General features: G+C 33.7%; 2 protein-coding genes across 7 annotated transcripts in view; one reads left to right on the top strand and one right to left on the bottom strand.

The window, feature by feature from the left end:
* The window catches only part of LOC127065193 (RING finger protein nhl-1), a 54,520-nt gene that overhangs the window by 17,944 nt on the left and 14,847 nt on the right, over positions 1 to 21,729 (bottom strand). For 3 of the 5 annotated variants that reach the window (XM_050997209.1, XM_050997206.1, XM_050997211.1), the window contains exons 3-4: positions 6,922 to 7,103; positions 3,620 to 3,853 (exon numbers count right to left, since the gene is read on the bottom strand). In XM_050997209.1, coding sequence (XP_050853166.1) covers positions 3,620 to 3,853; positions 6,922 to 7,101 — 414 coding nt within the window. In that variant the 5' untranslated portion in view covers positions 7,102 to 7,103. Of the gene's footprint in view, positions 1 to 3,619; positions 3,854 to 6,921; positions 7,104 to 13,095; positions 13,678 to 18,104; positions 18,317 to 21,729 lie in introns of those variants that run through there. The other 2 variants (XM_050997208.1, XM_050997207.1) reach the window with 2 other exon arrangements.
* The window catches only part of LOC127065196 (golgin subfamily A member 6-like protein 22), a 63,144-nt gene continuing 41,427 nt past the window's right edge, over positions 13 to 21,729 (top strand). The window contains exons 1-4 of one of the 2 annotated variants that reach the window (XM_050997216.1): positions 13 to 482; positions 556 to 637; positions 1,213 to 1,364; positions 1,637 to 1,859. In XM_050997216.1, coding sequence (XP_050853173.1) covers positions 478 to 482; positions 556 to 637; positions 1,213 to 1,364; positions 1,637 to 1,859 — 462 coding nt within the window. In that variant the 5' untranslated portion in view covers positions 13 to 477. The other variant, XM_050997217.1, reaches the window with a different exon arrangement.

The following is a 21,729-nucleotide window of genomic DNA, read 5'->3' as shown; positions in this document are numbered from 1 at the left end:
CTACAAAATTAGGATACGTTTAAATTAGAGAAAAAAAGGATACTTTTATTAATTAAAAAAAAAAAGATAGAATATATATATCATATCATATTTCAAAAAAAAAATATTCATATTTAAAGAAAGAATAATAGAAATTGTAAAAATTTCACGTTTTCATTTCTTATCAGTATTAGACAAGTTTCCTGGTAATCTATTATTGATCATTATATTCTACGGATAACCGTGTCTTCATGCATTTATTTTTAGAAATGAATTCGATTTGAGTTCACTCCGTTATATATGAACATAGATGCATAGACACGTAGGCGCATACACACACGCACATACACGGTAGATACATCTCTCTGTTGTTTTCTTGAATCGAAATGTCTCAACGTTTCTACGAGGTAACCTAACGCTCAGCGTTCTCGAAGATGACGTAAAAGAAAGTTCTGGTTCGTATCTCGCTTCGTAAGGCACCGAGCTGTTTCGTCGACGATGGAGTGAGTTCCACATTTAGATCCATAGTCCGTTTTGGTTGCAACGTATGAAAGGATATTTGTTTTTCATGCGTAGAAAATTCATAGAGGATTGCTTGGACGCACACAATCGTTACCGAGCCATTCATGGATCTGAACCACTTCAAATTGAACCGAAGGTATTACATATATAAATACGTATGTTACCTTGATTTTTACACACCTTCATTCATAGACACGTTCGCGTTCGATTTATATCATCGTTAATAACTCTTTGAGATAATTAGAGTCATTAAATACGTTGGCGGAAACGCTTATCCTTTCGATGATTTAATACGGGCCAATAAAGACTTCGACTATGGCACATAAATCTGATTTATCGAGGAAAATTAATTATTCGTGATCGAGCCACTAACGGAAGAAGAAATCTAGCTATATGGAAATCTAACTCTAATACTCCAGAATAGATTAAATAATTTATATTCCATAGCCAAACGATATTACTTCTCTATGTTATTTATCATTCGAAAATCGTTTATTAGATATTTACGAATAAATACGATATTATCTGCAAATGAATTTTCGTATTATTGCAAACGATATATATATATATATATATATATATATATATATTTTAATATTGGGTAACGTTTCGTTTATAAAATTTCCAATCATAAAATAAAGGTCACATTGACTCGCTCGATATATATACGTGTGTACATTGTATGTATGTGTGTGAACTGTTTGTTTATAGCTGAACAAATATGCTAACGTATGGGCGACTTATTTGGCGAAAAAAGGTGACCCTACTCGAAGAAAAACTCTACACTACGGAGAGAATGTATACATTGCTTTCTTTGGGGACGTTAGTCGTTCCGGACCCGTCGTCGAAGCTGTTGACTCTTGGTTAATACTGAAATACTTTTCTAACAACGATATTTCTTTCATTTCTCTTTTCTAATATTACATTTTCTCATCGTAATTTATATATTATTTATATTTTAATCATGAAACGTGTTACGTTAATCGATAATACAGAGTGAATGAAAAGTTGTCACATACATATACGGAAACTTTTAAGATTTATTACAAATTGTGTTTTATCTATATTCTTTGTTCGTAATTAAAGATATTTGTTAAAAAGTTTATTTCAACGATACGTGATTGGTTATACGTAGGTATCAGGAAAGTAAATATTACGGATACGAAGAAGAATCTAAAGCAAATTTAAAGACGGTACGTCATTTTACGCAGCTGGTATGGAAAGAAACGAAATTTATGGGATTCGGAATGGTCACTTCTCCAACCGGACAGATCTATATTGTCTGCAACTACGATCCTCCTGGCAACGTAGAAGAGAAATTCGCTGAAAATGTGTTACCACCGAAGGAAGAGGAGGAGGTAAGTCGTTGAGATTCCCTTTCGTAAACGAGTCTTCATAAAATACACGTGCGAGCCATGCTTTGTGTACTACGAGCATCCTCTCTTACTATAACCTTTTCTTCTATTTCTCTTCTTTTTCTTTTTCTTATTCTTATTCTTATTCTTATTCTTCTTCTCCTCTCTCTCTCTCTCTCTTTTTCTCTCTCTCTTTTTTTCTCTCTCTCTTTTTTTCTTTCTCTCTTTCTCTACGTTATTCCCACTTTCAGAGTCGCTTCGCGAAAAGAAGTTTTAGGATAGCCCGTTAAACTACCCACAGTATGTTACTTTCACCAAGCGTACGTGAAAATAGAATTACGTGATATATTACATATACATATGTATCACCTTATTCCCGTGAATACACTTTTCTATATATTTAGCGACAATTTTCATTCCTCTGCATTGCGGTACATAGATATCTAATTCGTTTAATTTTCTTTACGAATATTGCGTCGTTTATTATCAAGTTATTACACGTGTACGTTCTCTTCGAGACAAGGACAAGAAAACAAACAAAAAATTAAAGAAAGATAGAACGACTCAATTGACCTTACGACTTTATCGATTGTTTATATTTCTCCTGTGAGATTTAGAACGTTGATATGATGCATGATATTCGTATATATGTATTTTTTTTTTCATATATTTTATTTTGCATTACTTTTCGTACGTCTTATAATCACGTAAAATATATCGTTTATATGTTGTGTCTTTTTTTTATATATATATATGTTGGTTAATATCTTTCTCTTTCTCCGTATTAATACGTATGAGTGCGTACTTGCGTTAAATTTATTTATCTATATAAATTACGATTAATTACGAAGAAAAAGATATTCTCACGTAATCCAAAAGAAATTGGCGTCTTTTTCAAATTTAGTAAAATAATTGAATTTTCGAGGAAACGAGATGAAATAGTGCGAAAATTTATCCTATCTCGTGGAAATAATCATGAATCAGTGAGATATACATAGTTACATATGTCGATATTTCCTCGTCGCTGTCGTCGTCGTTTCGATGACGTATGTACTTTGAAACAAACAGGACGTCGAGTCCGCATTAGGCGATCGTGATTAAATTCTATCCACGATTCTGCTCGAGCATTCAAGAAGCAGCCGGAAAAACTTGGACGTATCGCAAATTTTGACGCTGCAATTTTAGACGTCCTCCAAAGTCTTGGCAAAATTTTGAGGATAGAAACCACGATCTTGTTTCTAAAGATCTCGTAAAAATCGAGCTTTATGTCTCGATCGATCTTCGTTTCGATCATTGCGACAAAATTATTATTTATATTTCTTTCTTCTTTATTTCTAGGAGTCTCTTGCGTATTGAATTAATAATTGCATAGTAAAAATATGTGTTATATTTTTCAAGGATTGTTATTAATTTAATCAGAATTTTTTAAATTTAAAATCGTCATTATTTCCTTAGAATATTTTATTAAAAAATTTGATATAGAATTGTTATTATTTAGAAAACTGTTAGTTTTAAAAGAAGAAAATCTTCAAAGAGATTAAAATCTACTAATTATTTTTTTGTCTTTTAACAATTAATTTTTTAAATCTTTTAGAATAATCTGCAAACGCATTTTTTTCTTTTTTAATACGCGACTCAATAATGAGTGAAATATAAATTTATTTATTTTATTTCGGATAAAATATAATTATATATAATAAAGTATAGAGGTTTTAAAAGGCTCTAAAAGTATGATAAGTCTTATATATACGTATAACGTTTACCTGCGAGTTGATACGCGTTATTTCACGTCTGAGGATGTCCATATGGGCGTCCTTGCATTCAGGACAACATTTCTTCTCACAATGAACGCAGAGGGAACAGTAGCTCTTTTCGGAGCAGACACCACAACGTTCCATCGTCTGACCACTGGTTGGATCTGGCAATTCCCCTGTGATCTCTATGTGTAACTCCAAAAATCGTTGTAGCGTCACGTTGGTAGGGAAGGCTTGAACACCCTGTTCGGTGGTAACAGAAATTAGCATTAACGATCGAAACGTGTAATTTGATTGGTGAACGTTCTATCGAATTTTCAATGTATGTATCTACATACATAATAAAGTACATATGTATGCATGTATGTACATGTATAGATATATGCATATATATATGTATTATGTATTATGCATATATATATACATATATATTTAGTTATCTAGGATATAAATGTTTGCGATTGGATTTCTCACAATGTTTTATCAAATCCTTTCAAAATTCCAAATGCAAAGTTCCGATCATCCATGAGAGAGCTCTTTGAAGTACGATAATTTGCCTCGAATATTTTCAATCACGTAATACGAACAGAATCTACAGGGTGAATTGAAGTAGTCAGATTATCTCGAATATTTCACACTTGATGGAATAAATCTACGTAAAGCTTTTCGATATTGTTCGAATAATTTGTTACGGAAATAATTACTAGAGATTATTTTCATAGACATATCTAACTTTTTTTGTCGCCATTAAACGCGATTAAAACGTAAACGTTTAGAATAGAATATAGAATTTAAAGTGTATTAGACAATAAGAAAAAGAAATGTAGGATATTTTTCATCAAAAAATATTTAAAAAGTTCTCCTTATTTGAAAGAAAAAATATTAGTGATCGTTTTTATCGATATACTTTTTTGTCATACTTTACACACATTTTTTATAACGTTAATTCGTAAAATACAAAGTGTAATTTCTCTTCTTTTTTTTTTTTTTTCTTTTTAAGAAACCACAAACGATATCTAGTAGTATAACAAAAATAAGATTGATACGAATCACACTGTATATAAATGTTTTATTTGTATTTCGGTAGAATATATCCGCGAACGATTTTATTTGCATCGTTGCGAGATAAAGTTCGACGAGCGTAAAACACCTGCTCGCGAGAGTATACTCGCCATGCGAAATCAGATTAATAACCCGCTTTGACGGCTTAATGGTATTGATCGTAGCATCGACGCGGTATATCGATAGTGATCGGTACGAGGCTCTTGTGCGGTTTGCCGAAACACTTTTTGACGGCTCGTTCAAAATGTCCGAGTCCGGGTCGATAGAGCAGCTTTTGAAATCTCCTTCTCTTACTCCCAATGCTTCGTCTCGTTTCGTTTCGTTTCGTTTTATTAGGAAACAACGCTATTGCATTAACGCGATATAACTCATGGAAGGAAATTCAATGGAATTTCTAACATTTATTTCGAATGAAATATATCTATGAATATGTCTGCATATATACAAAAAATTTCTTACGCTCAAAAATATATTACGTATTATATACATATGTATTTTCGAGGATACGAAAATGTAAAAACAAAGAAAAAGAAAAGTGAAATTAAAAGGACGAACGAGCTTGAAAGGAAATAGTTTGGTTTTATTTTAACATAAAAAATTCATTTGAAATTTTGTTTCTTCCTCTCTCATTATTGCCCCTTTTTCGTATCGCAAACTTTTTAATTTCAACGTTATACCGAGAACAGTGTTAATTACAGAAAATTAAAAAGAAAAAAGGAAAAAATTCATAATCTTTTTACTTTTTATTTTACTCGTGTTAATAATAGAGATATGTAATAACGTGATGTAGATGTATATTCGTATATTTACACGAGTCACATATAACTTGAAACTTTAATATTTATTAGAATATTGTGGTCGCGATATTCATTACATTATTAAGTACAGGTGATTTTGTATATTTATTCGTATAACTAATTGCAATAATCTCATAAGTTTAACTACGTTTCTATGTAGTACCCTTAAAGTAATTAATAAATGTTCACGTTGATTGGTAATTAAAGTATGAGAGTCATTTAACTCAATTAGGGGAGTTAGCGAGCAGTGATTACGTTTAAATGGCGATGTTAACGTTAACATGATCAAACTGGTTATCCAAAATCGATATATTTATTCTATGTATATGAAATTAGGATTTTAGGTGTTAGAAAATCCCATAGAATTTCATTATCAGAACGATCGATAAGGAAGGACAACGAGATGGCAGACATAATCGATGTTTACTTTGAGAGCGCAATTATCGAAGAAGATATCGAGCCGATAGGATTACGTTCCTAGAGCTCTCGGACGTACGGACGGCCTTTCCGATCGGAATTTTCGTTTGGGCAATATGCCAACGTTCGTTTTAACGACTCGACTGTATCTTGATCGAACGGATTGCTTTTTTTCGAATACTAAGCTCGTAATAAAATATGTTGGTCATTGGTGTATGTATGTATCTATTTACGTAGCCATTAGTAAACTCACCAGACACGTAATTTAATTTAATTTAATTTAAGCATTGTGTTAACACATATATATATATATATATATATATATATATACACACGTATCATTTTCATAAGATAGGTGGAATAAGAAAAAATTTTTTATGTTTATAAATTAAAGTCTTCCTTTTTATTCCTTTTATTATTTAGATATAAAAATTTCAATGAAATTGGTTTTATTTATTGATCACTGTCAACGTTCAAATCGAAGTGACAAATAATAAATATTTATGTTTCCATAAAGGTAAAAGTGATGGGGAATTTATCAATGGCCGTATATATAATGCACACGTATACAAATACCAACGAACATTTTTCTATTCATTTTTAATTTATATGCGTATCTGCGATTCAGGTATACCGCTCAATGACGTCGATTCATTCAGAAAAATATTGCGTAGCATTAAAGTGTAGTACACACGCCTATACTAAATATCAACGAAGGGTCTTCTATTCATTTTTAATATAATCGCGTACAATTCAGATATCTCAATCTCAATGACGTCGATTTATTCGTATAAAAAATTGTATTAAGACAGACACATATACAAAAAAAAAAAAAAAAAATCAACAAAAACATGTTTCTATTCGTTTTAAATTCAAACGCGTGGTTTAATATTTGTATATTCCGCTCGATGAGGCCGATTCATTCATTCATTCATTCAAATAAAAACAAAAACAAAAAATTGGATGCTATACAAGCACATAAAACTATATATGCATATACGTATATATTTATTCGAAAAATTTGTGTAAACATACCTGGTAAGGTATACGATGTTCTGCACGACATTCCGGACATTTGACCTGTCGACGAACATAATCGACGAGGCCATCCATGCACGGCTCCATGCAAAAGCTGTGCTGGCATGGTAAAAGTTTTGGGTTCCTGTAGCGGTCCAGGCATATCGCGCACGTTAGCAGTTGCTCGAACTGCTCCATGCCTGTAAAATAAGAACGGTATAGTTTTCAGTAAAGCTCATCCTCGCACGGATCACGAGAGACTGCACTCGGCTTTTTGCCTTCGCGGAGGGAAGCTCACCGGCGCGCATCGGATACTATTAATACTAACTCAGAATGCAGTGTCATGCAGTTTAACAAATATAATACGTGTTCTCTCTCGCGACAATTCTATTTTTCTTTCTTTTTTTCTCTATTTTTATTTGTTTGTTTCTTCTTCTTTGTTCCTTTTAAAAAAAGATTCGCAAAGTGCAAAATCGAGATATTAAGCTGTTTTACGTCTTATTAATTGTTTTATTGTCTATTATAATTTTTTCTTTGTTACCTTTAAATAGATCAATTGAATATTAAGAAAGAAAGAAAATAGAAAAGCTGTGATCATTGTTCTTCCTTTCCGATTTTTATTATTCAAGATCGAATATAATTGTTCCATTTATTCTATAATACGTGGATTTAATTATTAGATATAAGTAATATTTATATATTTTGACACATTTTCGGTTTAATAATTTCATCATATTAACGACGTGAGTAAGATATGTAGCATATGACGGAAAGGAAAGTTTGTCATCGTTAATAAATAGTTTAGGTGAAGCCGCTAATGCAATCTTATACATACGTACGTTTTATATATACCTCTATGTACGTATATACATATATATAGAGATTATATATATATGTATATAGATGTAAGACGAATTACTCGTTCTCATATCGTGCCAAAGTAAATCTTATGACGAAGATATATAGTATATAGAGAAACGTGTTTTAGTCTAAACGAAGGAAAGTCGAATCTAATCCTTGAATAGAGGATTAATTATTTTAAGAGGGATCGCGTTGATGTTTGTAACTTTTGTGTCACTTTTAACTGTTCTGCTTGTCTTCTTCCTACTTTAAACGTAGGCCGAATGAAAGACACCAAGACAATGTCAAGATCTTCTTCTTCATCCGCGATGTCGTTGCACTTCTATTTTCAGGTACGATGCATCAGCGGAGTAAAGTTAGTAGTTTAGAGCTTTCTCTCTCTCTCTCTCTCCCTCCCTCTCTCTCTCTCCCTCCCTCTCTTTCTCTCTTTTTCTCTCTCTTTCTCTCTTCCTCCGTCTTCCTCTCTCTCTCTCTCTCTCTCTCTCTCTCTCTCTGTCTTTCGGTCTTTCTCAACGTACTTGAGAACTCGAAGGGCGTACTTCCGAAGTTCTTGAATTGCAAATTAGACTCCGTGGAACATTCGTTGAACAATTAGAGTACGTTGGGTTAAGAAGTTTGTCTTCGGTCTCGACATCAAAGTGTGCACCACCCGATATTCACCACCGAACGATCAGCTTCCGTAGCTCTTCGACAACGATTTACATTATGTTTAGCGATTGGAACGGCTTTATGGATATATGTATTATAAATATGTCAGAAAGTGAATAAAGTATCTGTAGAAATGTAAATAGTGAAAGAGAGAGAAAGAGAAAGAGAGAGACTTCATTAATAAGAATTAACGATTCTACAACAGTTTTAATATTCGTATCGTACGAAAAATATCTTTTTAAAATTCGTAGAGTTTTTATCGTGGAAAAAAATTTTCGTTGCTTGCAATTAATTGTTTCTAAGTTGTTGTGCGAAGTTATATCTTTAAAAAATATTATCACGTAGACTCTGATCGGTAAGAAATTTTGATGTTTTCTAGCAGTAGTCCGAGTGAAACGACAGGAAGACACGTTCGTAACATAAATTGTCGGACTTTTCCTATAGGAAGTTTCCAATCAGATTCGATCTTCTCTGATTGCACGAGTCTTGGACTTATTTCAGGTTCGGCCTCGCGAAGCATCCGGCTATTTGTCGTCTCGACGCACGACGACGCCGACGCCGACGCAAACGTTTCTTCTTTCGTCACGAGTTTCGTCTATACGAATTTAACCTTTCCGGTTCGTCGGAAGTCACTGGCGCGTGTTAAAAACCCTAAATGCGTTTTGTAAGCGCTAATAAAAAAGAAGAAAAAAAGAAAAAGAAACCTTCTTTCTTTTTTCTTCCCTTTTCATTTGTCAACTCGTTACCGATCAACTAAAAAGTTTTCAATTTTGCGATGTTTATTTGAGTTTCTTAGTTTCCAATCGAATCCATCCATTGTTTCGAGACAACAATGTTTCTGTTTTATTGAAACTACGAACGGATTTGCGCAAAACCTTCTTGGCATCTACTGGAACATTTGTCGCTGATCCATCAGTTACAGTTCTCGCAACGACCGAACGGACATTTATTAATAGTCTTCTACGACAGTCGTCTAACAAAGCCCGCGTTAAATGTTCGAGAACAAAAAAGTGACTGAGTGATTTCCTATGAGCGGAACGGAAATATCTTTTGAAATTGCGAACGATATCATTTTTTTTTTAAGATTAACGCGAATTTGTCGTTTTAATGGGAACAACGTTTCGAATTGTTGTTAAAAAATAAATCGAATCCTTCATTAGTAGGAAACTCGCGATGAAATGGAGGTGAATGGAAACGAGTTCTTTGAAAGAGAACAAAAAAAAAAAGAAGAAAAAGAAAAGACAAAAAGAAGAAGATAAAAAAGATAATAAAGATATAACGCAAAAGCGATCGCAAAATTTTCGAGAGTTAAAAGAAAGAACACGTAGGATCGAGAGGCCGTGAGTCGATTTTAGCTATCCGACGTACATATAACCCAGAGATATATATTTTCTTCTTGCTACGGACGCTATGTTGCTGACGTCAAAGGTCATTTTGACGATTGGAAGGAGGCAGGGGTCAGAATGGTAAAAATAGTCGATAAATTAGGTGCCATTGTTACCGTCAAACGTTCCACTTGTTGATCTCTAAGACGAATTCTTTTATTCTTTTATTCTTCTTCTCTCTCTCTCTCTCTCTCTCTCTCTCTTTCTCTCTATTTCTTTCTCTTTCTCTTTATCCTTTCCTTTCTCAACTCGATACACAAAGTGCTACGAATGCTCGTTCTATGAAATATTGTAATGCCTTTTGCAAGCTGTTAACGAAGCATTTCTCTGCCCTTACTAATCGAGAACACGTTTATAACGTGTTCGCGTTTATTTCCGTACGGACGGAAATGTAAATTTACATTGTTCTCTGAAAATTAGCAAGCTATCCTCGACAGCATCGATGCGGAGAAAATTCATTCTCCATCGGTGGTAATTGGAGAAAAGGGAGCTGGGATGGAAATATCTAGGTAGATAGATACGGAAGAAACCAGATAGACTACCAGAAAGTAACGAGAGCGTCGGACTCAATTATAAAGTATAATTAATAAATATTTTATTGGGTTTCCGTATTTTTTCATCCCTAGTAATATTTTTTCTATCTCGTTTGATGAACTTTTAATAGGATAAAATTGGAAACCGTCTCCTTACATTCGTTCCTATATACGGACAAATATAATTTTATCGAACGTTTGAATTATCGTAACCTTATTTTATTTCATATTTCTCTATTTTTTCTTTCTTTTTTTTTCTCGTTTTCTCCTCTCGCGTTAGTAATAAATATCTTTCAATACGATTCGAGAATTTTCGGACTCGTGATAATTAACGTTGCTAATTAAGTAGGTATCGTGTTGCTTTGAGTGAGACAAGATTAAATAGTGGGATGCATTAAACAGTGGCTGCCTTCCAATCACCTAATTACATTATATACATACATACGTACATACATATATAAATACATAGATATGCATATAAATATAGGTACTTATACGAAGGCGAGCGTAATGAATTTTCAAGCGGTTAATTATAATAACAGATAACTAGAGAGAGAGAGAGAGAGAGAGAGAGAGAGAGAGAGAGAGAAATAAAGTCATTTTTATCTAAAGAGAAAAAAGGGATAAATCGAAGAAAAAATTATCATTTACTTTTCGCGATTTAAATATTTTTTTCTTCCTACCTACTAAGAAAAAAATCTATGTCATTGTTTTGCAAACGACTATATGAAAATGTCTAGGACGTAAAATCTCTTTCTCTCTCTCTCTCTTTTTTCTTTTTTTCTTTTTCCTTTTGGCTAACATAAAAGGTCCTTTATTCCTTTATCCTCTAGGGTGAACGCACGTCGGGGTGTCGCGTCGTGCCACGACACGGAACGTTTTTACTTATCTCGTACCTACTCGTTGCTCTTTGCTCTTGTTATTCTCGTTGCTCTCTTCGCTGTTCTTCTCTCTCCGGGGAAATACAACCGCGAAGAGATTTTTCCTCGGGGCGTTTTACTACAAAGAATGACCTTGGATGTTATCCTCGCGGCCCTCGTGCCTCCATACGCCTCTCTCCATCCCCTTTCCCTTCCCTTTACACCGAATGCTACTGCTACGAGGACGATAATGCTTCTATCTCTTTCTTTTCGTGCGTTGGATTAAAAATTATTTTTTTTCCAACACTTTCTCTCTTTCTCTCTCTCTCTCTCTCTTTCTTTCTCTCTCTCAGTTTATTTCATATCTTTTTCTTTCGAAAGATCACAAGGATCGCAAAGATCAGAAAAGTTGTACGTACTCTGAAAAGTTGAACGTACGAAAAGAGAAAGGGTAGAGAAAGTAAGGACGGAGGTATGGGATCGTGGTGTGGGCGGCAGAGATCGAGGTGAGGGTGAGGGTAAGAGGGAGGAGAAGTTTAGCCTGGTGCCTGTGCCTTTATGCCGGATGATCTGGAAGAGGAGGGAAAACGAAGGAATTTCTTTTCCAACCGCGTTGCCGTTCGCCAACGTCAAACGACGCATACTAAAATAGTCACGTGGTATTCCAATTTCGTGGCCTGTCTTTAACCCTCCCCTCCCTACCATCCACCCACCCTCTTCCATCCTTCTCTTTTTTTTCTTTTCTTTTCTTTTCTTTTCTTCTCTTTTTTTTTCTTCCCTTCTTTTTTTCCATCTCTCTTTCTCTCTCTTTTTTTTTTTCATAGCCACCGACACAAGCATTAATCGTAATCAAGCTTACTTCTCTACATTTTTATATTTACATGTTATGAAATTTAGATTAAATTAGGTGTGGTTAGAAAGTGGGTCTTTAATTCCTTCCATTAAAATCCTCTATCCGTACACTTTTTTCTTTCACCCAAGGCTAAGGGTGATTCAGCGTTTCTCTTTGTCTTACGTTCTTTCATCTTTTCATCTTTCTCTCTCTCCCTCTCTCCCTCTCTCTTTCTCTCTCTCTTTTGGAGAGAAAAACTCTGTGGTTTGTTTGAATCGTCGAGTACTTTTATCTTTTCTTTCTTTCTCTTTTCTTCACTCTGTCTTTCTCTCTCTTTTTTTCTCTTTCTCCTTTTTCTTTTTCTCTTAATTTTTTTTCTCTCGAGTACGTACATTTCTGTACATTAAGAGAAACGCTTAAGAACAATAGGAAAGGTAAGAGTTCTTGAAGATTTCGTGGTCTTTTGTAGCGGGACGTTAACTTATTTATCGTGGTGTGTTTTATACTTTTTCTTTTTTTTTTCACTGCAGAAGGCAATAAATTGTTTATTGAGAGAATAACGCGATCGTTCTTTGTATTTTTTTAACTATTCAATATGTATATATACGAAGTAATAGTATTATTTGAAATATTAGATAATTATGGTTTCTTTGAAAAAAGTCCGAACAATGTTATACTAGATGTACTGTACTAGATATTAGATTACATTACGAAGCATTCGTTTACAAAATAAAATAATTCATTACATTCGAACAATATTAGATAAAACGACTATAAATTTATTATGAGCTCGGGTTTAGATATAAAACGTATAAAAAAAAAAAAATACACCCATCTCGCGCTGCTAATCCATCGAAAAATATTTTCTTTTTCTTTTCCTTTCTTTTTTTCTTTTTCTTCTTTCTTTTAAGCGTGGGATAATTCATCTCACCCACGTATTTCGTTTCTATCCTACGTTGGATTTTTGCTTTGTTTTTTTTCATTCTTTTTTTTTGATCGATAGACTGATTGGAGATTAGAGAAGGGACCGATTCGAATTTGTAGGTAAGAGCTAATTGTGCGTAAGTACATACCCGTTGCTCCGTTTGTCCGATACGGTTCCCTGTTCAAACTTAACCCACCACCGGGGATGCTTTGTCTGAGGGTTTCGGAAGCGAGATTCGTGCTCGTAGAATGGGTATACAAACTATCGATTTGCAAATTTATACAATAGGAGACACGTACACGCGATTCGATGTTTGTACGAGCAACGCTTAGAATAGCACGTAACCAAAATGAAATATTTTGAATTTCACGCGTCTACGAGTCCCTGGAAGGAGAAAAAAAATCGCGCGATAATTTTAACCGTAGAATTTGCTTCCTTCCTTTACTTCTTTTTTTTTCTTTTTCTTATTACTCGAATTCGAATTTGGCGATTTTAAACGACGTCAAAAACCGGAGTTTACTTCGCTCGACAACGTGTCTCGTCGTCCTCGTCGTCGTCGTTTCTCTGGAATCGATCGAAGGATCCAGTATACTGACACTTTTCCGACGTCACCGGGCAGACTCTTACGCTCGTGCTGCCTGTGCTATACTTAGATGTGGGACCTTCGATTTCCGGCGGCTCGTTTTCGACGGACTCTTATCTCTTCGCTAGAAAGCACGAAATAAAGCAAGACGCTTTCCAGAAAATATCGCGTTTTAAAATTTTCGTTCGCTAAAGAAATTTCTTATTTTGTAAAAATATATACATGTTCGTATAAAATATTTTTCTCTTCTGATTTTATGATAATTAGTAATAGTAATAATAATAATAATAATAATAATAATAATAATAATAATAATAACAACAACAACAACATAATTTATCATTAATTATTAATAATATCGATTGATATGTCATTAGAAGATCAAAAGAATTTTTGAAACACAATTCAATATCAAAAAATGAATTTTCTATTCTTATAGTTCAAAATCGATATTCATGTATATATATATATATATATATATATATATATATAGATAGATATATTTTCTATATACTATAGGTATATAGAACCATTGTATTAGTGCGATTCACTTTCTGGTCATTAGAAATAAATTTTTGATAAAATTTCTTCTATAATTTCCGAATGATATCGTTTTTCTCAAATGTACTAAAATATAAATCAAATCTGGAAAATCCGATCGACTGTGTGCTCTTTTATATGAAAAGCGAAGAGCGAGAGAAAGCTCAGATAAATGATAAATACATAGGTAATACGAGTACATGAGTATAGTCGTTTTGAATTCTGAAAACGACATATACCATTCACTCTTGTAAGAAATGTAATATATCGATAGCTTTGTGGAATGAGTATTTCTACAATGGTTAATTTTATGTTTTACTTTTGTGTAACTATGATTTATAATCAAGATAAGAAGTGGGATGAAAATGAAATGAGAAATGAGGGGAAGTGAAAAAGAAAGAGAGAGATATTATTACGAGTTGATGTCATACGTATTATAAACGAGCGAAAGAAACATAGTTCATTTTCGTCATAAAAATAAAATCGAATATTAATCTGATCTAATTGAAAATTATTATTTTAATATTACAGCTTTATTTGAAAAACAAAAAAGGAAATATTTCAATCGTAAAATCAAAGCCATTATAATCGATAACATCGATACACATTTTATCATACTTTTGTATCTATAGTTAAGGGTGACGTGTTGAGTCCGTAAAATATGTATAGTAGACAAAGAGAGAGAGAGAGAGAGAGAGAGAGAGAGAGAGAGAGAGAGAGAGAGAGAGAGCTACAAGCAGATCGAGGTTAATGACGATAATTATTTTTCTATTGAAAATATTATCGTGGAACTTATCGGTCATGTATTTTGTTGGTGTTGATCAGTACGAATTCACGCTCGATCTGGCCAGTAGCCAAACCTTTTGAGGATCAATACCATCTACAGAATGATACGAGCTGGATGATCGAAACGTTGCGGCAACCCAATACTCTCTCTCTCTCTCTCTCTCTCTCTCTTGTTCTCTCTCTCTCTCTCTCTCTCTCTCTCTCTTGTTCTCTCGTTCTCTCGTTCTCTCTCTTTCCTCCTATAAATTTAGATGGCATTCGCATTTTCGTGACACATTTCCGGTATCGATCGAATACGTACGAAACAGGACACAAGAGGAAAAGCTCATATACATATTTCATATCACAATAGATTCATGGAAGACATAAAATTGCAAAAAACGATTAGAATTTTCACTACCGAGATTAAGATACGTATTACAGAATGAGAGAGCGAGAAAGAAAGAAAGCAAGGCAGAGAGACAGACAGACAGATGATCAGTGGATAAGGACAATCGGAACAGACAGAAATGTTCTCGTTCTAGGTAATATTAAACAAGCCAATTTTGTAATTTCATTCGTTGAAATCGTGAACGAGAATGAGAATTTTCAATAAGTCTTTCATAAAGAAAAATTGCAATTTTTCAATCGTACGGTTGATCAAAGCCGATCAAAGTCACGGATTTGCTGCTACAACGTTTCACGATAGTAATTGAAAAGTTTACTCTTTTTTTTTGTTTTTTCTTTTTTATTTATTTATTTATTTATTTATTCATTTTTTATTTTCCTCTCCTCTCTCCTCTCTCTCTCTTTCTTTCTAGTACAACTTTCCCTTTTTAAAATCTGCGCGCGAAGTCGACACGCGAATTTCTCGCGATCCTTTTCGTCTCTCTACGTGATATATTATTTTCTTCGTCGACGAGCAAAAATGAAAGAGGAGAATTTCAATATCGAATATGAAATAAGCGAGTTTTTAGTGAAACGTCCCTTCTCCTTCTCAATGTACGAGTATATTTTCGTCTTTCATAAAAAGAAGAGCCTTATTTTTTTTTCTCGAGAGTACAAAAATTTTTAAAAAACAAAGCAAAGGAAAAGGAACAAAAAAATTAAATGAACGAAAAAGAATTTTTTCACGCTGGCCGAGGAAAAAAATTTTGGAGCATTAAGGAGATACTTATCAGAAATTATTGTTATAGTTTAAGTTCGCGAAAAAAGTTTCGAACGAAAAAATATATAGTATTATTATTTCAAACAAAACAAGATAAGCTACTCGACGTGTACTATTTTCAGTTTTAACTTGATTTTACGTTCTCATAGTTTCTAAGGATGATCGTTTATACACACACACACACACACACACACACACATATATGTATATAAAGAAAAATGATCCTTTACAAATAGAATAGACGATGTCATATCTTTTGGAAGTTTCACCAACGTGAAAGCTCATGGGCATCGAATAAAAAGCTATATCTCTAACTCTCTCTCTCTCTCTCTCTCTCTCTCTCTCTCTCTCTTTCATATCTTCTTTATTATTCTTTTTCTCGTTTTATCTCGCAATTATTATGGCCGAGAACTTCTTTTGTCGTGTTAAATGCGAAATGGACAGGCAGACAAAGAGATAGAGAGAAAGAGAGAGAGAGAGAGTGAGAGAAAGAGATGCATTGTAAAGATTGAATAAAAGCTTTATGCGACTAATTAGCAGTATCATTCGTGTTAGTATCATTCGAACGAATTTGAAAAGCTTCGAACCGATTTCGACGATCGAGGACAACGATAGCAATAGTAATAGTAGTAGTAGTAATAGTAGTGGTAGTATATCAGAGACATCATCCCTATCTCATTATAAATTTAACCTTTATGGAAAATCGATTCGAACGCTCTTCTCTCCTCTTCTATCAACCATATAATTACCACGGATTGCGGGGATAAAATTAATCGCGTTAGAATAAAAATTAAATTGTACCTATCGGACGCGCCTTTCAGAAAGGCCGTGCTACACACGATCGACGGGATAATGGAGTCATTGCGAATCGTTAACGAAATTGGATCGCGTCCATCGTCGAATCGATCCATCCATTAAGTCTACTCATTTATTTTTTGTCTAACTTCTTTTATTCCTTGGTGGTTCCGATGGGTATTGTTAAATATGTAGGTATATGAATTTTTTAAAGAAATAGATATAATTTTTTTCCGTCCTTTCTTTCTTTCTTTCTTTTTTTCTACTTTTTTTCTTTTTCTCTTTCTTTTTTTCTTTTTTGAAAATCACATGACATTTTTCACTCTATTGATCTATGGAGAATGTAAATGACATTTATAATAATAGCCACATGTCAAAACGTATCACATGTTTCATGATTATTTTATGTCAAATGAAACATTGTCATGAAGCGCTACATAATATCATTACACGATTCATTTTAATAATCATGTAGAATTGAATTTTTATATCGTCGACATATCGATCGTTCAATCTGTTAAAGAATTGTTCATGCAAATCTTTCAATTTGTATCTTCGAATACTTTTGAATGACTAACGATCGTAATCGTTTTCAGATAATATTAGAATTTCAAGAATACCCACACTTAGGCGAATCGATCGAAATGGGACACTCCGTGTATATTTAACTATATCTCCCTTAGCTCCCGGAAGAGCATCTTGAAAATCTACTTTATCGACTGGCACGTATTTAATTTATAAATTAAAATTTGTTATACGAAACAATCCTTTGTTATATCATCGTAATTGTTCTATGAAGATTAGTCATTAATGAAAATTATTATTAATTAATAATTGATAAAGAACGAAAAGTTGAAAGAAACGAACGAAGGAATTCGTGTCGAATGATTACGTAATTCTATCCTCTTCGTTTCCGACGATCCCGACGTTTATTTCATCATTGCCGATACCATTTATGGTTCATCGAATGGTTCACCAAAGCATCTGGTGTCACATATATACACACAATATACTATCGTAATCATACACATCGTAAGCGTTGAACGAGACTCCTTTATCTATTTTTTTTATTTTCTTCAGAGACTGAGAAAAAGAATAAGTGCATTGAAAGAGTGCGTCGACCTCTCGATAGGAAGAAAAAGAGACAATAAAAAAAATGATACAAAGGATAAAATAAAATAAAATAAAATAATATATATTTTTTTATGTATGTATGTATGTATGTGTGTGTGTATATATATATATATATATATATATATATACAAACACACACACAGATGTATGTATATAAAAAAAACATGCGTACCGAACGAGCTTTCGGCGAGTCAGCTGAGAGAGACAGATGAGAGATTTTCAGGAGATACTCATTGATGTTGCGTGTGTACGTGTGAAGTGATCGCAATGGGAAAAATAAAGTACAAAGGAAGAAGAGCTTTTCTGGGATAAAAAATAAAAGAATAAAAAAGATAAGAACCAAAAAAAATCAAACATACACAATAGTTAGTATCGATCTGGATGTTAGTTATTGTATTTTGTTCTATTAATTATAATCTCTCCCTCCCCTCTCTTTCCCCCGTTTTTCTCCCCTTGCGTCGTAATTATTTCCGTGAATTTGATCCTTCTCGTCGCGTTTTTCCGACACTATACCGTGATCACTATACCGCGACTATACCACGACTGTACTAACAGGGCCGGCGAAGAAACGACGACAATCGCGTCGTTCGTTCGTCTTCTATACTTAGAACCGGCACCTTTTGATTTTCCAGCGCTCGCTTATTTTCAACGAGCATCTTAAAATAGAGGTTTAGAGAGAAAGAGAAAGAGAGAAATAGAGAGAGAGAGAGAGAGAGAGAGAGAGAGAGAGAGAGAGAGAAATCGTTGGCATCCGAGGCCTTCGGCTAAGATCTCCAGATTCTGGCCTGCTTTCTTCCAACGAAAATTACCGCGCTATGTTTGTTCTTCTCTCACTCTCTTATCGACATTGCGTGAGAAAGAGAAAGAGAAAGACAGACAGACCATCGGACAGACAGGGGTAGAAAAACAAGGATAAGGATAGAATGAAATAGAAATAGAAAGAAAGAGAGAGAGAGATCTCGAGCTTTTCCTACGTCGGTAAAGCAGTTTTCTATTTTGCAAGCTCCTTTTCGGTCAATCTTACCGAGTGACACGCTCTCGAAAGCTCGACTTTTTCAATAGTAGTCGCGTCGATAAAATGTCTAGGTTTACGTCCACCGGAAGGTGGCAGTCGTAAATTTTAAGAAAAAAGAGGGAAAAATAAAGAGGAAATGGAAATTTTAGAGAGAGAAAAAACGGAGAGACAGAATGTTTATTTACGAGATTGTTCGATACTATATCATGAAATTATTGTTGAAAATTTTCTTCCTAATATTTCGTATATCAAAGAAAAAAAATATGAAACTTTAAAAGTATTATTCTAATATATTACGTATATCAAAGAAAAAAAATATAAAACTAAAAGTATCATTCTAATATATTCCGTATATAAAAAAAAAAAATATGAAACTTTAAAAGTATCATTCTAATATATTATACATGATAATAATACGCGTTGCATGTATTAATTGTAATTTTATCATTGAAATTATATTTCTTCTTTAAAGTTACATCAAAGAGCAAAAATGATAATAGATGAGGGGGATGTAATGTCGGACATTACATTCAAATGATGTCGTATAAAAATGGACGATGGGAAAGTTGCTTTTATTGTAAATCTCGCGATATATAAGTTTTAAAGTTTCGATTCAGAAAAGATTGTTTTTTCTTCTTTTTCTCTTTGTTCCATTGGAAATGGAAGAAGTATATTTATACGTACATATATATATGTAAATATCGTTTGTGCGAATTAATGTCGCAGAGAAACGAGTAAAAAGATCAGATAAGTTTGATGAAGAGTATGCATTAGATTAGGTAGTGAAATTTTGTAGTTAATTTTTTTGGGGGAGATATTCGACGTAACGAACACTGATTGGATGAAGGAGAAAAGAAAAAGAAAAGACAGAAAAAGGATGAAGAGAGAAAGAAAGAAAGCAAGAAAGAGAGAGAGAAAGAGAGAGAGAGTGAGTGAGAGACAGAGAGAAAAAGGGAGAACATGTCTGAATAATTCAAGAGTATGGTTGAGAAGATGTAAAAATGATGCATCAAAGTTAGGCGCACACGCATACACTGAAAAGGAGGAACGAGTTGATACGAGGTAGAGGATACGAACTGACGTGAACTGACGGGGGTTGGAAGGAGGGTAGGGGATGTTTCCTGACGTGGAGGTTACTCCTTCCGACGAGTAAATTTTTTTAATGTAAACGCGATAAGAAAATTCATCCTTGCGGAGGGGTGTTTTCTCTTTTTCTCTCTCTCTATCCCTCTCTTGCATATATATATATATATATATATATATATATATATATAAAATCTATATATATATTATATATATTATCTTTAATATATATTATAATATCGTGCATTAGGGTAGACCGTCAGATGTTTGATGCGCGTAAGCTACACTCACAATTTGGAAAAGAAGAAAAAAAAAAAGATATGAGAAGAGGTAGAGTAAAACGGAAGCGTTTCTATGTTAAACGGAAGTGGAAAGGGACACGAGTCGTTCTTTGCTCAGAATTGCCTAGCGGCGTGAAGCCACTTTTTGCTCTTGCTCCGCTAATGTCTTCTCTCGTTTCTGTAATTAATGCGCATGCGAGAAACACATGGGGAGGGAAAAAATCCTACGATATTAACGTCCATCGTTGATTTACAAATCGAGCGCGTCCATGTATACATAGATATACATTGTATATATATATTTTTTTGCATATGTATGTAAGCCTTTTCCTTTTTTTTTGTTTTTTTTATAACGAACAAATCCAAAATATTATGATTCAAGATGATTATATATATATGATACCTCTACATACTACTATCTTAATTACAAACAAAAAGAATTAATTACATATTAATTTTTTGTTGTCACAAATTCTTGTTTTTTTTTGCTTTTCTTTCTTTTTATGATTCTTGCAACGAATGAAACTTATTCAATATATAAACAAATTGATTTTTTGTTACGAGATCGTTCCAATATTATCGCGCGAAATTTGAACAGGATCTCACAGGATTCGATGTGGGATATCTTTTTTTTATGAAGAAAAGAAAGAGAAATAGAAAAAGAAAGAGAGAGAGAGAGAGAAAGAAAGAGAGTAGGAAAGAAATAGGAGTAGGTGGGGGAGAATAAAGAGTGTTCTCTCGTGGAAGAAGAAGCAGTATCTCGAAACGGTGGACTCTTGAAAGGAAACACGTTCATGGCTAGATTTTGAAAGGACTTTCAAAAGCGGCCGGCTTTCATTTTTTCGGCTTTCATCGAGAGACATTTTGCGAATAGCTTCTCGACAAATACGTCGGCTGGTGGTGCTATTGTTGCTGCCATACCTATCTATCTATCCATCCATCCGTCCGTTCGTCCATCCATCCATCCATCCATCCATCCATCCATCCATCCATCCAGCTATCCATCCATCCATCCATCCCTCTTACAAGACGAGACTTTAACGCTTCGTGAGTTCTCGCACGAGCAAGTTCTATCTTTTGAGGAACATACAGAACTCTTCTTCTTCTCTCTCTCTTTCTTCTTTTCTCTTTCTCTCTCTCTATCTTTCTTTTTTCTCTCTCTTTTTCTCTTTCTCTCTATCTCTTTCTCTCTCTCTCTCTTGATATTACCATAGAACATTTTTCTCTGCTCGCTGACTTTGCCGTAATTTTCGATTTATATTCGTCTCACGATCTCCTTCCTTCAAACTATTCGTTCCTTTTTTTTTCTTTATTTTTTCCTTTTTCTTTTTTAATTTGTCCCAAGAAATTATATGTAAATCTCAAGAAATTATACGTACGTACATATATATATACCTAAAGTGACTTGTTTTCATCGA

Source organism: Vespula vulgaris, chromosome 7, assembly GCF_905475345.1.
Source record: "Vespula vulgaris chromosome 7, iyVesVulg1.1, whole genome shotgun sequence".
Classification (NCBI taxonomy): Eukaryota; Metazoa; Arthropoda; class Insecta; order Hymenoptera; family Vespidae; genus Vespula; species Vespula vulgaris.
The sequence above is the reverse complement of the archived record's forward strand: the minus strand, read 5'-3'. Positions and strand labels throughout refer to the sequence as shown.